Source organism: Leptonychotes weddellii, chromosome X, assembly GCF_054177405.1.
Source record: "Leptonychotes weddellii isolate Sample4059 chromosome X, ASM5417740v2, whole genome shotgun sequence".
NCBI lineage: Eukaryota > Metazoa > Chordata > Mammalia > Carnivora > Phocidae > Leptonychotes > Leptonychotes weddellii.
This window is the reverse complement of record NC_138385.1, coordinates 2,094,202-2,110,829: the sequence shown is the minus strand read 5'-3', so window position 1 is coordinate 2,110,829 and position 16,628 is coordinate 2,094,202. Positions and strand designations below refer to the sequence as shown.

The 16,628-nt window shown below is 37.6% G+C and overlaps 1 protein-coding gene and 1 non-coding gene across 2 annotated transcripts in view; both read right to left on the bottom strand.

The window, feature by feature from the left end:
* Positions 1-7,685, bottom strand: part of GABRA3 (gamma-aminobutyric acid type A receptor subunit alpha3) — a 369,246-nt gene extending 361,561 nt beyond the window's left edge. The window contains exons 1-2 of the mRNA XM_081809297.1: positions 7,547-7,685; positions 4,453-4,652 (exon numbers count right to left, since the gene is read on the bottom strand). Coding sequence (XP_081665423.1) covers positions 4,453-4,652; positions 7,547-7,685 — 339 coding nt within the window. The remainder of the gene's footprint in view (positions 1-4,452; positions 4,653-7,546) is intronic.
* Positions 7,686-13,967: 6,282 nt separating this feature from the next.
* LOC115942012 (U11 spliceosomal RNA) lies at positions 13,968-14,101 on the bottom strand. Its single transcript, XR_004076675.1, has one exon. It is a non-coding gene; the product is annotated as a U11 spliceosomal RNA (small nuclear RNA).
* Between the last annotated feature and the right edge of the window lie 2,527 nt (positions 14,102-16,628).

Here is a 16,628-nt window from a genome sequence, read left to right as displayed (position 1 = left end):
AAAAAAAAAATACGACACACAAATGGCCAACAGGTGTGTAAAAAGGTGCTAAATATCACTATTTATCTGGGGAATGCAAATCAAAACCACAGTGAGATATCACATCATATCTGTTAGAATGGCTATTATCAAAAAGACAAAAGATAATAAGTGTTGGCAAGGATCTAGAGAAAAGGGAACACTTTTGCTTTGTTGGTAAGAATGTAAATCAGTACAACCATTATGGAAAACAATATGGAGGTTTTCAAAAAATTAAAAATAGAATTACCATAAGATCCAGCAATCTCACTTCTGGGTATTTATCCAAAGAAAATGAAAACAAAATCTTGAAGAGATATCTGCACTACCATATTTATTGCATTTTTATTCAAAATAGCCAATATATGGACACAACCTAAGTATCCATCAATTAATGAGTGGATAATGAAGATGTGGTATGTATGTAGACAATGACGTATTATTCAGTCATGAGGAAAAAAGGAAATCTTGCATTTGCAACAAAATGGATGGTCCTTGAGGGCATTATGCTTAGTGAGATCAGCCAAACAAAGACAAATATTATATGATATCACTTATATGTAGAAGCTAAAAAGCCAAACTTGTAGAAACAGAGTAGAACAGTAGTTGCCAGGAGCTAGGGCATGGGGAAATTGGGGAGGTGTTGTTAAAGGGTGCAAACTTGCAACTAGGAGATGATTAAGTTCTGGAGATCTAATGTACAACATAGTGATTATAGTCAACAATACTATATTGTAAACATTAAAGATGCTAAGAGATTAAATCTTAACTGTTCTCACTGCAAAAAAAGAAATGATAATTGTGTGATGTGATAGAGGTGTTAAAGATACTGTAGTAATCATATTGCAATATAGAAATTCATCAAATCAACATGCTACACACCTTAAACTTCCACAATATGTCAGTTATATTTTAATTTAAAAATGAATTAATATTTAAAATAAAAATAAAACATGCAATAAATATTTTCATAAGCATGATAACTGCTTGCTACACTGCAAACAGTTTTATTTAAGGCAATGAATGTGATAGTCATTCTGTAATGAAAGTAGATAGAGAAGTATTTATAAAGGTATGTAATATATATGGTCATAAGAGTGCTATATCCAAAAAACAAAAGCAAAGAGAAAGAAGTGAATGAGAGAATGAAGGCAACTTTGAAAACTATTATAGCTATGGTGTGACTTGGCCAGATTTGCCTTCTTAAAAAACAAATATTCAAATTTTAAAAATCAAACAATATACAGATTTAATAATGCAAAGCAGTAGTCTTCTATGTGACCCCAGTCCTGCTCCTGAGAAGGAAACTTTCGAACATTCCTATCTGATTATCTTCTCACCAGAAGACTTCCACCACATCTCTAAATAATTTGCTTTTACTAATCCATTAATTGATGGATACTTAGGTTGTGTCCATATTTACAGTTTTGTGCCTTATCATTTTTTGTCTTTCTGCTATTTCATTAATGGTGTATGGAAATGCTACCAATTTCTGGGTATTAATTTTGATTCTTACAACTTTACTGAATTCATTTATTACTTGCAGTGTTTTGGTGGATTCTTAACAGTTTTCTATGTATATTATTATGTCACCTGCAAATAGTGAAAGTTTTACTTCTTCCTTGTCAATTTGGATGCCTTTTATTTCTTTTTCTTATCTGATTGCTAAGACTTCCAGTACTATGTTGAATAAAACTGGTGAGAATGGACATCCTTGTCTTGTCCCTGATCTTAGAGGAAAAGCTCTCAGTTTTTCTCTGTTGAGTATGGTGTCAGCTGTAGGTTTTTCACATATGGCCTTTATTATGTTGAGGTATGTTTCCTTTAAACCCACTTTGTTGCGAGTTTTTATCATGAACAGATGTTGAATTTTGTCAAATGTTTTTTCTGCATCTATTGAGATGATTATAAAATTTTCATCCTTTAATTTGTTGATGCAGTGTACCCTGTTGATTGATTTGTGGATATTAAACCATCCTTGCATGCCCAGAATAAATCTCATTTGATTGTGGTGAATGATCCTTTTAATATATTGTTGAATGTGGTTTGCTAATATTTTGTTGAGGATTTTTGCATTTATGTTCACCAGGCATGTTGGCCTGTAGTTTTCTCTTTTCTTGTAGTGTCTTTGGTTTTGGTATCAGGGTAATGCTGCCCTTTTCAAATATATTTAGAAGCTTTCCTTCCCCTTCTATTTTTTGGAATAGTTTGAGGAGAATAAGTATTAACTGTTCTTTAAATGTTTGGTAGAATTCACCTGTGAATCCATCTGGTCCTGAATTTTTGTTCTTTGGGAGTTTTTTTCTTTCTTTTTATTACCAATTCAGTTCCATTAGTAGTAATTGGTCTATTCAGATTTTCCATTTCTTCCTGGTTCACTTTTGGAAGATTGTATGTTTCTAGAAATTTATCCATTTCTTCTAAGGCTGCCCAATTTCTTGGCATATAATTTTTGTAGTATCCTTTGGAATTCTCTGTATTTCTGTGGTGTTTTTTGTCACTTCTCTTTTGTTTCTGATTTTTTAAATTTGGGACCTTTCTCTTTTTTATCCTTGAGTCTGGCTAAAGTTTTGTCCCTTTTGTTTATCTTTTCAAAAAAAAACAGCTCTTGGTTTCACTGATTTTTTTTTTTGTCTCTATTTCTTTTATTTCTGCTCTGATCTTTATTATTTACTTCCCTCTATTCATCTTGGGCTTTGTTCTGCTTTTTTTAGTTCCTTTCAGTATAAGATTAGATTTCTTATTTGAGATTTTTCTTGTTTCTTGAGGTAGGCTGTATCATTACAAATTTGCCTCTTAGCACTGCTTGCACTGCAACCCAGAGGTTTTGGACTGTTCTCATTTTACTGTCTCCATGTGTTTTTAATTTCCTCTTTGATTTCTTTGTTGACCCATTGGCTGTTTAGTACCATGTTGTTTAGCCTCCACATGTTTGTGGTTTTTCCAGTTTTTTCTTGCAGTCGATTTCTATTTGTGGTTAGAAAAATGCATGATATTATTTCAGTATTGTTAAATTTATTGAGACTTGTTTTGTGGCCTAACATGTGATCTATCCTGGAGAATATTCCATGTGCACTTAAAAAGAATGTGCATTCTGTTGTTTTTGGATGGAATGTTCTGTATATATCTGTTAAATCCAACTAGTCTAATGTGTTGTTCAAAGACACTGTTTCTTTATTGATTTTCTGCCTGGATGATCTATCCATTGATGTAAGTGGGGTGTTAAAGTCCCCTACTATTAATATATTAGTGTCAATTTCTCCTTTTATATCTGTTAACATTTGCTTTATGTATTTAGGTGCTCCAATATTGGGTGCATAAATATTTACAATTGTTATATCCTCTTGTTGGATTGACCCCCTGTATCATTATGCATTGCATTTCTTTGTCTCTTGTTATAGTCTTCATTTTAAAGTCTATTTTGTCTCATGTAAGTATTGCTACCCTGGCTTTTTTTTCATTCACATTTGCATGAAATATCTTTTTTCATCTTTTCATTTTTAATCTATATATGTTTTTAGTTCTGAAGTGAGTCTCTTGTAGGCAGCATATAGATGGTCTTGTTCTTTTATCCATTCTGGCACCCTATGACTTTTGATTGGACCATTTAGACCATTTACATGTAAAGTAATTATTGATAGGTATATATTTATTGCCATTTTGTTAATCGTTTTCTGACTGCTTTGGTAGTTATTCTCTCTTCCTTTCTTTTCTTGCTCCTCTTTCCTTATGATTATGACTTTCTGTAGTGATTTGCTTGGCTTTCTTTCTTTTGTTTTTTGTGTACCTATTATAGGTTTCTGATTTGTGGTTACCATGAGATTGACATATAACATCTTAAGTATATAGCAGTCTATATTAAGTTGATGGTTACTTAAGTTAGAATACATTCTATTTTTTAAGTAGTATGAAATTAATTTCTATTTTTACCTCAAAATAAATGCTTAACACTTTTCCAAAACCAAAACTAAAGGTGAACACTTAGAAAGAAGGGTGGAAGATTAGTTTTTCCTTCCCTGGGGAAGCCAGTAAGGCAGATGTTCTGACATGTGTGGTTCTTCCCACAGGACTAGTCTAGACCAAACCCTCTCCCCAACTTTTCCTCTATTGTCAGTTGTCCTCACCAGGGTTCTGGCTGGCAGGAGGACCCCACACCCCATCTCCACTCCCAGACCAACCCAAACAAGGGATTCGAAAAGCTGGGGGAAATCGTTTAACACAGGACAAAACATTCATAGAAAATCCTTTCTAAGGAGATTTAGTGAAGGTATGATCTCTCAGCAGCTGTGCAGTGGTCTCTGCCTGGTCAGTGAGCAATGAGAATGCCAGGCACATTCATATCAGTGACTGGAATTTGCCTTAGCTACAGCCCTGAGTTCACTTCAGGGACGTCTTAAAGTTGAGCTTCAGCTTAAGCAGGTACTTCAGACTTACCTGAGTTATGTTGTAGACAATGTACTCATTATGCAGCAGACAGATGTTGTTAACACCAGATGAAATCCCAGTCCCAAAAAGAACTTCTACACCATCCATAGGAACTTCTACACCATCCACAATCCATCCATAGACTAGCAGAAGGGTCAGGGGTAGTTTTGCCCAAACCTTTGGCACTGTGCTTACCCTTGGGTAACTTGCTGATATGCGAATCATGCATTAGTTCATACATGTTTCCAAGGGCAACTGAATTAGAACACATTCTAAAATAACTTCCTTTTTATTCCCCCCTCTATGTTTTATGTATATGTTGTCATATTTTACATCTTTTTATTCATAATTTTCTTACTTCTAATTATGGCCGTTTTTTTTTTTTCTATTTAAGAAATCCCTTTAACATTTTTTGTAAGGCTGGTTTAGTGAGGATGCACTTCTTTAAGCTGTGTAGCTTAGCTTAGCTGTGTAGCCTTGGACAACTTGCTTAGCCTTGCTGAATGATAATCTTGCTGGGTAGAGTATTCTTGGTTGTAGGTTTTTTTTTCTTTCAGCACTTTGAATATATCATGCCACTTTCTTCTGGCCTGCAAATTTTCTGCTGAAAAATCAGCTGATTGCTGATGGGTGCTCAATACAGGGGATGTCCTGACAGGGCAACTGGTGCCAAGACCAGCATGGGCTGGGGTGTTCTGGGTCACTCCACACTGGTGGCACCCTGGCAGGGCAACTGGAGCCAATACAGGATGTAGGCCAGGGGTCCCAGTGTATTTCATACAAGAGGTACCCTAGAGGGTAGCTGGAACTAAGATGGGAAAGGGCTGAGGGTTCCTGGGACACCCTGGTGAGGCAGCTTCAGCAAACTAAGAAGTATATCTCAGACCTCAACATAGGGGAGTTCTTAAACCTCCAAAAGCACAAACAGCAAGGTAAAAAAAAGCAATGGATTTGGCTATGTCAAAATTAAAGATTTATTTTCAACAGTAGACACCATAGACAAAGTTAACTGAAGGGTGAGAAAGATATTTGTCATGTCTAAAAACAAAGGAATAATATCTAGGATGGACAAGAAACCTCTTCCAGTGAGTAAATGAAAGACAGGAATTCCATTAAGAAAATGAGCAAAGGGTATGATAGGCAACACTGTACCTGGGATTATACACCAAGATCCAAAAGTAGACATGTAAAAAAGTGTTTCATGAAATGGTGTTTTGGAGAATAAGGACAGGAGTATCCTTGATCTCCATCATTAGGTATGTGGAGTAGTAAGCAATAGTTACAAATAAGAAATTACGTTTATGTGCAACCAGAAGGTAGACTTCAAAATATAATGTTGCATGAAAAAAGGGAAGAAAAGGGAAAGGAATGAATGGATATTTAAAATACAATGTTATTTTTTTCAATTAAATACAGCAATGCTATGATTTTTTTCAATGATATACATCTAAACACTCATATGGAAATTGGATTGGAAGGACATACACTAAATACACAAGAGTGGGCTAAGAAGAGAAATTGGAAAGGGGATGGGAAATGAAATGGAAAACAATAGAAGAAAATAAAACAAAGGGCACCCACACCATTCAATGACATTGGTGTGCTTTGAACTATGGAGTATGATCAATTTGGTTCTGTGCATCCAAAGATCTAAAGGGAGAAAACAAGGCCACACAAAGACTGAAAATCAAGTGTAGTCAACACCTTGAAAATCCTTAAACCACAATTCATTCATTTATTCAACAAATATTTATTGAGCACTTGATTTGTGCTGGGCACCGCTCTGAATGCTTGAGATGCAACAATGAACAAAACAGACAAAGTTTCCTGCCCTGTGGAGCTTCCCTTCCAATAGGAAACAGACAATAAATGATAAATATAATAACTAAATTACTTAGCATGTTAGAAGATAATAAGTGCTATTTAAGAAAAGAACAACACAGAATTAAAAGTATCAGGAGTGTTGGGGGTGGAGCTGCAACTTTGAGCCAGATGGTCAGGGTAAGCCTCATTGAGCATCTGACATTGGAACGGGGACTTGAAGGAGGCGAGGAAGTTTGCATTGAAGATCCAGGCAGAGTGACCAGCCAGTGACAAGGCCTTGAGGCAGGGGCATTCCTGGCATGTTAGAGGACCAGGAAGGAGGCCAACATGACTGGAGCTGAGTGAACCAAGGAGAGAGTAGTAGGAGGAGAGGGCAGAGAGGTGATGGAAGCCAGATTGTGTAGGGCTTTACACGGCCATTGTAAGAATTTTGGCTTTTACTTTGAGGGACAAAACTACAAAACCATTGCAGTTTTGAGTGAAGAAGTGACATAACAATGATAAAAAAAACTCATATGTAGACTTTACAGATACCAACATATTTAATCCTCACAGCATTCCTCTGGCAAATAGGTACTATTACCATTGATATTTTTCAAACAAGGAAAGTGAGGCAGGCAAGGCTAGGCAAGTTGTCCAAGGCTACACAACTAATATGTGGAAGAGCCAGGCTGCAAAACCAGGTAATCTGGCCCCAAAGTCCACCCACTTAGTCACTGCAGAGAGTCCTTCTAATGGGACTTTGGTTTTAAAAGGCTCACTTCAGCTGCTACCATCAAGTGTAGTGTGCAGGCATACCATGTGTTAGTATGTCCATCACCACCAGCTTCCCCTCAACACAGGAAGAGATCACTGTGTGCAGATGAGCACCAGATGATGTCTTTGGCTTGCATCCAGGAGCCATAGCGATCGTGGTTGCAAAATGCCTATCTTTAACTACTGGAATCATGCTCAGACAGAGTTTTGCCCAAGATTAGAAACTCTCAAGAGAGAGGCCAACTGAGACTACATCTGAATTATGTCTCTGCATCACATACACCGTGGGCTGTAAATTCATCAACAGACAGCATCAATCACTCTCCTCCCTCCCGTCCCATGTCTTTTGCCAGCAAGTATATTTGAATGTGAGTTAAAGTCCCAGAAGACAATGACTCCTCTGTCCAACTATTGCTGATTTGCTTGTTCCTCCCTCCATTTTCCCCTTGCCAGAGAGGACACTTGCTCATGACACTTGCCTGCTTCTTCCCACCTTTACTTCCTTTCTAGAACTTGCACTCACCCTGGCTCTCTGGCACCAGTTTGTCACTCCTTTTATTTCCACTAGGCCTTGGCCTGATGCATACCACAAACTGGGAACTTTTCCAGGTATCTCCTGCATCCTTTATTTCCTGAACTTGGTCCTTGTTATTTGTACCCATTCCTTTGTGTATAATTCTCTTGGAATCTCATCCCTAAAATACAGTTCCTCTTCTGGAAGATTTCTTTTGCCAAAGCAGAGAACTGTGTTTCTTAGCTAATTGCATTGTTTTTCACATTTCTTAAATGAAAACAAACTGCTCTATGTGGTAGTTTCATTGAAAAATATAGACAGAGAATTATAAGGGAGTAGAAATCAAGAGCTTCGGCTCTAGCACATCTGAGACACTTTGAGCTTCTGTAAATTGGAGATAATAATTTTCAACCTCCCAGTTTACACAGTTGCGAAAATCAAATACAATATGAAAATGACCGTTGCAAAGGATGCTCATGGTTAATATAAAATTAATTTTCATAGCAAACACTGTGGGAATCTGAGATTTCACTTTTGATGATTAATTCCATCTATGTTAGGATTGAATCAGCAGGTGCTCAGTGAATGCTTGGGCATTCAAGTGAATCAACAAAGTGGTGTGAAATGCTATGTATTGCTTGTGTTTCAAAGCATTTTAGACCACAGTTAGCTAAGTGCAGGTGGGTGGGTGCTTGGTGGTGACAATAATGGAAATGATGATAATCAACTTGTTCTGTTGCCCTAAGCCTGTCAGTACTACAAGAAACTACCTTGTTCTATAGGCTGGGAATACTCTAGGACAGAAATGGCTTGCTCCTGTCAGCGTTTTCCCCAGCAGCAAGCACAGTGTTTGGCACATAATAGTGGCTCATGATTGTTTTTAATAAAAGAATGAATGAATAACCAGATAAAATATGGTATTATGCCTGGCAATATGATTGAGAACAAAGTGCTGTGGAAATAGCACTGAACATGGAGTCAGAGCCCCTAGGTTTTCATCCTGATCTGTAAATTCCATGTGTGGCTTTATGCAAGTCCCTTCCCTCCCCTTATCCTTACACATATCTGGAAAACAATGGGGTGATTGTGGAGAGGGTGGAGAGAGTGATGGACTAGGTGATTTCTAAGGGCTCTTATTGACTTGATGTCCTATGACAAGAGTGACCACAACTTGCTAAATGGTGAATTGATCGAGTACAGGGAGTTGGGATATGGTTGTGGAGCAAGCCATCATGGAATCCAAGTTTTACCCCCTATCAGAGAATGTGAATGATAGGACAGTGCCTCAGACCCTGTAGCCTCAAAGGAAAAGGAAACAGTCCTTGTCATTGTTATAGCCCTGTCTTTGCCATGCAGAACAATGGTACTAACTGAGGTTAGAAGCCAATATAACTCGACAAATATATCACTCTGATGCAGATCTTTGGCAGAGGAGAGGGAAACACCAAAGACCTGGGGAACTGGAAGTAAAATCAAGGTTAAACCCTTCCTTAGAACATAGGACCCCAAAAAGTTGGAACTGGAAGAGAAGGCTCTTAGCAACCATCTAATTCAACCTCTTAATTTGAAAGGATAACAAAACAGGTCAAGATTAAGGGAGGGCACTTGACTAAAGTCACACACACGGTACAAGACAGAATCAGAACTAGACCCAGGCCTGTTGATTTCAAATGCCACAGCTGTGTCTTCAAATAGGAAGTCCACAGAACTCCTCTCTCTCTCTTTCTCTCTCTCTCAATTTCTCTTTCTCCTTATATTCATAAAAGGATGAGTCCATGAATAATTTAGATTTGGAATAGAGAGTATGACCTGGGCATAGCTCACAAAGGAAGGGAACAAAATGATGAAAAATTTGAACTTTTCCTCCAGAAATTTTAAAAATTTGCCTGCATTCTCAAGTAGTGATCAGACTCCACGTTAAGAACCCATGTAGTGTAAGAGGTTATAGAATCCTCAAAAGTTGGGGAAGGAAGGGACTCTATCAGTGAGTCCCTCTGACAGCTCTGCTGTTTGACCATTTTCTTTATTAGAACATTTTCCTGATATTCTAATCACATCAAGATTGTATTGCTTTTGGCCAAAAGCCATTATAATACTCAGAGTAAAGTGGTTATGATGTCAGCTTTAAAATAAGTTGGGAGGATTAAAATAGACCAAATGAGAATGAGCTTCTAAGAGTAAGAAGGGGTCATATTTTAAGATTGTGTTCATAAAAGAAGTCATCCAATTTATGCATCTCTAGTCATTTTATCTGTAACATTTAAACAGTTTTCACTTGGATTTCTGATATCATCATTGCAAAAAAAAAAAAATGCTACAGCTTGTGCCTGCATTCATCTTGTATAGTACTTCACTTGTTTTTTCTGATGTTGTTTTATAGTTAAATTAAAAAGCACTGATAAAAATTTCTTGAATGAATCTAAATTCATAGGGACAGAGAAAAGAGTAAATATGGAAAGTTTTCTCTTTCTTTTTTTAAAGATTTATTTATTTATTTTGGTGGGGGAGCAAGAGGCTGAGGGAGAGGGAGAGAATTCTCAAGCAGACTCCCGGCTCAGTGTGGAGTCCAATGCGGGGCTCAATCCCAGGACCCTGAGATTGTGACCTGAGCCAAAATCAAGACTTGGACACTTAACTGACTGAGCCACTCAGGTGCCCTGGAAGGTCTTTTCATAGAGGCAGAGTTGCTGGGGTGAGAGTATCCATCTGTAAAACTTGAGTAGTGAATTCATAGAAGTTTGCCTGAGATTGGAAAGGTAAGATAAAGTGAAGATTAACACAAATCTGTAAGTTTGTGTTCCAAGTAGCCAGTCTGTGGGACCCTACTTTTTAAATATGTATATCTTTTTTAATCGATTGTTTTTAATAGCTTTATTGAGGTTTAATTGACATGCAATTAAATATGCATATTTAAATATTTGATTTAAGTTTTGACATATGTACATATATATATGTACTATGAAATCATCACCACAATGAAGATAGTGAACATATCCATTACCCTCAAAAGTTTTCCTCATTCTCCTAAAACCCTTCCTTTCCATACCTCCCCATAACCCAATCCCCAGACAAACATTGATCTGCTTTCTGTCACTATTGACTAGTTTGCATTTTATATAAATAGAATCATTGCAGCATGTACTCTTTTTGTCTAGCTTTTTTCACTCAGCATAATTATATTGAGTTTCACCCATGCTGTAGCATGTATCAATAGTTATTTTTATTGCTGAGTAGTATTCCATTTTATGTATGTACCACAATTTGTTTATTCATTCACTTGTTGATGGACATCTGGATTGTCCATTCCAGTTTTTTATTACAAATAAGGTTACTGTTAGCATTTGTTACAAGTCTTGAGTCAACAGATCTTTTAGTTACTTGGGTAAATACCTAGGAGTAGTATGCCTAGGAGTCATATGCCTAGTAGTATGGTAGATGTATGTTTCTTTAACTTTTAAAGAAACTGATGAAATATTTTCCAAAGTGGTTGTACCATTTGATATTCCCCAAAGCAATATATGAGTGTCCCACTTGTTCCAGATCCTTGCCAACACTTGTTGTAATTGGTCTTTGAATGTTAGCCATTCTAGTGAGTGGGTATATACATCTTATTGGGGTTCTAATTTGCATTTAATTAATGACTAATGATATTTAGCATCTTTTCATGTGCTTATTTGCCATCAACATATCTTCTTTGGTGAAATGTCTTTTCAAATCTTTTACTCATTTTATTCATTGGGTTGTTTGTCTTCTTATCATTGAATTATAAGAGTACTTTATACATTCTATATATAAGTCCATTCTCAGATATACGATTTGCAAATATTTTCTCCAATTCTGTGTCTTATCTTTTCCTTCTCTCTTTTTTTTTTTTTTAAATTTATTTATTAGAGAGAGAGAGTGAAAGAGAGAGCGCAAGAGGGGGTAGGGTCAGAGGGAGAAGCAGACTCCCCGCCGAACAGGGAGCCCGATGTGGGACTCGATCCCCGGACTCCGGGATCATGACCCAAGCCGAAGGCAGTCGCCCAACCAACTGAGCCACCCAGGCGCCCCATCTTTTCCTTCTCTTAACAGAGTCTTTCAGTGAGTAAAAGTTTTTAATTTTGATAAAGGTCAATTCATCCAAATTTTCTTTTATGGATCATACTTTTTTGTACCCTATCAATTTTTTGCTTAACTAACCCAAGTTCTCAACAATTTTATCTTATATTTTTTCTAGAAGTTTTATAGTTTTAGGTTCTACATGTAGGCCTATGATTCATTTTGACTTATTTTTTTTTATATGTGCAAGGTATGGGTCAAAGTTCTTTCTTCTTTTTTTGGCATATGGTTATCCAATTGCCCCAACGCTATTTATTGTTGAAAAGACCATACTTTCTCTACTGAATGGCGTTTGCACCTTTGTCAAAAATCAATTGGCCATAATATGTGGGTCTATTTCTGTACTATCTGTTCTGTTCCACTTCTCTATCTATATGCCAATACCACACTGCTTTGATTAATATGGCTTTGTAATACTATCTCTTGAAATCAACTAAAGTAATTCCTACATCTTTGTTGTTTCCAAAATTGGTTTGGCTATTGTGGGACATTTGCACTTCCATGGGAACTTTAAGATTAGCTTGTCAATTTCCACACAAATGCCTTTTAAGATTATGATTGAGATTGCATTACATTTATAGGTCAATTTGGGGATAAGTGACATTTAATAATATTGAGTTTTTTATCCCGTGAACACAACACATCTATCAATTTTTTAAGGTATTCTTTATCTCAATGATGTTTATTAGTTTTCATTGCACAGGTCCTGAGTATTTCATATTTTTATGACATTGGAAATTTTTTTTTCAATTTCCAATTGTTCATTGTTAGTATATAGAAATTCAGTTGGTTTTTGTATACTGATCTGGTATCCTGCAATCTTGCCAAACTCACTTATTTGTTCTAATAGTCTTTGTAGAAGTCATAGAATTTGCTACATAGATGAACATGTCATCTTCAAAGGACAGTTTTGATCATTCTTCCTTTCTAATATGGCCTATTATTTCTTGTTTTTGTCTTGTTTTATTTTGTTTATTGCACTGGCTAGACTCTTCAGTACAACATTGAATAGAGATGGTGAGAGCTGACATCCTTGTCTTGTTCTTGATCTTAAGGGAAAGCATTCAGTCTTTCACATTTAAGTATGATGTTGGCTGTAAGTTTTGCATGAATGTTTTTTATCAAGTTGTAACCAGCTGTTTTTAATTTTAAAAGAAATACAGTGGAATACTCCTGACAGTGTGGTGGATTAGTATTCTGAAATACTTTCTTGCTCCACAAACCAATATCTGGATAAATTATAGCAAATTTCCATATAAATGTATAACTGACCTTGCAAGAAAATAAAGAAAACCAATCACCAGGACCAAAAACCAGAGCAACAAGTGAAGACAGAAAGAGGCCTGGGGTCATTTTCCAATTCCAGAAGCATTATATCCTTGGGTTTCAACAGCTGACAGCCTCTCTGGCTGATCCACCTCAGCCTCCCTCAGAAACTCTCTTCTTCTACCTGCTTTTAAACATTAGTGTTTTTCAGGGCTCTCTCCTAGGATTTCTTCTTTTCTCACTCCCTGGTTGACCTCATATATTACAATTTCAAGTATCACCTCAATGCTAATGACATGAAAATCTTTATCTACCATGTTCTTTCCTGAACTATCTTTCCTATCCAACTTCCTAGAGAATATGATCTTGACTCTGATGTACTACATATCCTTTAAACTCATATCAAAACTTCATCTTTCCTCTGCCTGTGTCTGTTCCTGTTTCCACCTCAGTTATTGACAGTTTAATTTTTGAGTCATCCATGGTTCTTTTTACCTCTCTCATCCTTCCATATCTGATTATTTTTAGCTCAACCTTCCAAGTATCTCTTGAGCCAAATAGTAGTTCAGGTGAAAGTTGGCTAATTTATTTTCCTGTTTTTTTTTTTTAATTAAATTTTAGGTAGTTAACATACAGTGCAATATTGGTTTCTGGAATAGAATTCAGTGTTTCATCATTTACATACAACACCCAGTGCTCATCATAACAGGTGCCCTCCTTAATACACATCACCCATCTAGCCCATCCCCCACCCATCTCACTCCTCAGACCCTCAGTTTGTTCTCTATCTTTAAGAGTCTCTTATGGCTTGTTTCCCTCTCTCCTTTTTTATTTTTCCCCTTCCCATATGTTCATCTGTTTTCCATCCATGTCACTGCAAATGGCAAGATTTCATTCTTTTTGATGGCTGACTAATATTCCATTGTATGTATACCACATCTTCTGTACCCATTCATCAGTCGATGGATATTTGGGCTCTCTCCATAGTTTGGCTATTGTTTATAATGCTGCTATAAACACTGGGGTGCATGTATCCCTTGAATCTGTATTTTATTTTATCGGAGGGGGCACTGGGACCAACAATCACTAGTTGCACAGGTACCAAAAAATTATGCTTCTGAAATCTCTTGATGTCAATTCTGCAAGAAGAGCAATGGAGCTGCCCTACATGTGCCACTCACAACAGAAGTCCTTTTTTACTACTTGACCATTTTAAAGATAGAAATACTGTGTTGCAAATATCTTCTCCCATTCTGTAGACTGCTTTTTAGTTTTGTTGATTGTTTCCTTCACTGTGCAGAAGGTTTTTTTTTATTTTGATGAAGTCTCAATTGTTTATTTTTGCTTTTGCTTCCCTTGCTTCAGGAGCTATATCTAGTAAGAAATTGCTGTGGTTGATGTCAAAGAGATTACTGCCTGTGTTCTCCTCTAGGATTTTAATGGTTTCTTGTCTCACATTTAGGTCTTTCATCCATTTTGAATTTATTTTAGTGTATGGTGTAAGAAAGTTTCATTCTTTCGTATGTTGCTGTCCAGTTTTCCCAACATAGTTTGTTGAAGAGACTGTCCTTTTCCCATTGGATAGTCTTTCCTGTTTTGTTGAAGATTAATTGACCATATAGTTGTGGATTCATTTCTGGGTTTTCTATTCTGTTCCATTGATGTATGTTTTTTGTGTGTGTGTGCCAGTACCATACTGTTTTGATCACTATAGCTTTGTAATATAAATTAAAGTCGGAATTTTGATGCCTCCACCTTTGCTTTTCTTTGTCAAGGTTGCTTTGGCTATCTGGGGTCTTTTGTGGCTCCATACAAATTTTAGGATGGTTTATTCTAGCTCTGTGAAAAATGCTGGTGGCATTTTGATATAGATTGCATTAAATGTGTAGATTACTTTGGGTAATATAGACATTTTAATGATATTTGTTCTCCCAATCTGTGAACATGGAATGTTTTTCCATTTCTTTGTGTCATCTTCAATTTCTTTCATAAGTGTTCTACAGTTTTTAGAATACAGATCTCTTACCTCTTTGGTTAAGTTTATTCCTAGGTATCTTATGGCTTTTGGTGCAATTGTAAATGGGATTGATTCCTTGATTTCTCTTTCTACTGCTTCATTATTGCTGTATGGAAATGCAACAGATTTCTCTACATTGATTTTGTATCCTGTGATGTTACTGATAAAGGTTTAGTGTCCAAAATACATAAAGAACTTATAAAACTCAACACCCCCAAAAAAATCATCCAGCCAAAAAATGGGCGGAAGACATGAATAGACATTTTTCCAAAGAAGACATACAGATGGCCAATAAGCACATGAAAAGATGTTCAACATCACTCATCAACAGGGAAAAACAAAAGAAAACTACAAGGAGATATCACCTCACACCTGTCAAAATGGCTAAATCATCAGGGAAATACAAGTCAAAACTACAAGGAGATATCACCTCACACCTGTCAAAATGGCTAAAATTAACAACACAAGAAAGGTGTTGGCAAGGAGGTAGTGAAATGGGAAACCTCTTACACTGTTGGTGGGAATGCAAACTGGTGCAGCCACTCTGGGAAACAGTATGGAGGTGTTTCAAAAAGTTAAAAATAGAACCACCCTATGATCCAGCAATTATACTATTATTTACCCAAAGCATCCAAAAATGCTAATTTGAAGGGATACATGCACGCACCACAATACTTATAGCAATATTATCAGCAATAGCCAAATTATACAGACCCAAATGTCCATCAACTGATTAATGGATAAAGAATATATAGAGAGAGGAGCAAGACGGCAGAGGAGTAGGAGACCTGGATTTCGTCTGGTCCCAGGAATTCAGTTGGATAGGGATCAAACCATTCTGAACACCTACAAACTCAACAAGAGATCAAAGAAAAGAAGAGCAGCAACTCTCTGAACAGAAAAGCAACCACTTTCTGGAAGGTAGGACCTGCAAAGTGAATCCCAGGTGATACTCAGAGGATAGATGGTGGGGGAGGGGACCTCCCTCGGCCGCTTCTGGCAAGTGATAGAGCTGCAGAGCACAAAATTGGAACTTTTAGAAGTCTACTCCGCTGAGGGATGTCACTCCAGTGGCTAAGCGGGGGTGGAACCCGTGCTGGGACAGTGTGGTCTCAGGACCCTCGGGGTCACAGAAAGACTGGGGGTGCCTGAGTGTGGCAGAGCTCCCAGGTATTGGAGCGGGGATGCCAGCTGCAGAGAGGGAGCCGAGGAGCAGGCTTTCAGCTCGGGGTTGCCATAAACCATGATCCACGGCACAGTCGGACCACTGCTCCTCCAGCAGGGACCCAACAAGTGGCAGATCCGTGGAGACTCCCCTTCCTCCCCCGGGAGGAGCGGTGCAGGAGCGCAACACAGGGATCTGCTGGGTTAGGAGACTCCACACCAGGTTGGGTGCCAGAGATAGAAATGCTCAGTCACAGGCTGGGTGAGCACAGAGTGCGGCCGGAGACTGGGGAGACGGGAGTGACTGACTGCTTTTCCCTGGGGGCTCACTGAGGAGTGGGGCCCCCAAGTTCTCAGCTCAGCCAGGCGGAGATTGGGAGGCCACCATTTTCACACTCATCCTCCAAAGCTGTACAGAAAGCTTGCAGGGAACAAAAGCTCCCGACAGCAAACCCTAGCAGATTACTTAGCACAACCGGGCAAGGGCTGGGCAATTCCCCCTCTGGCAAAGATATTTGGGAACCACAGCAAAAGGATCCCCCC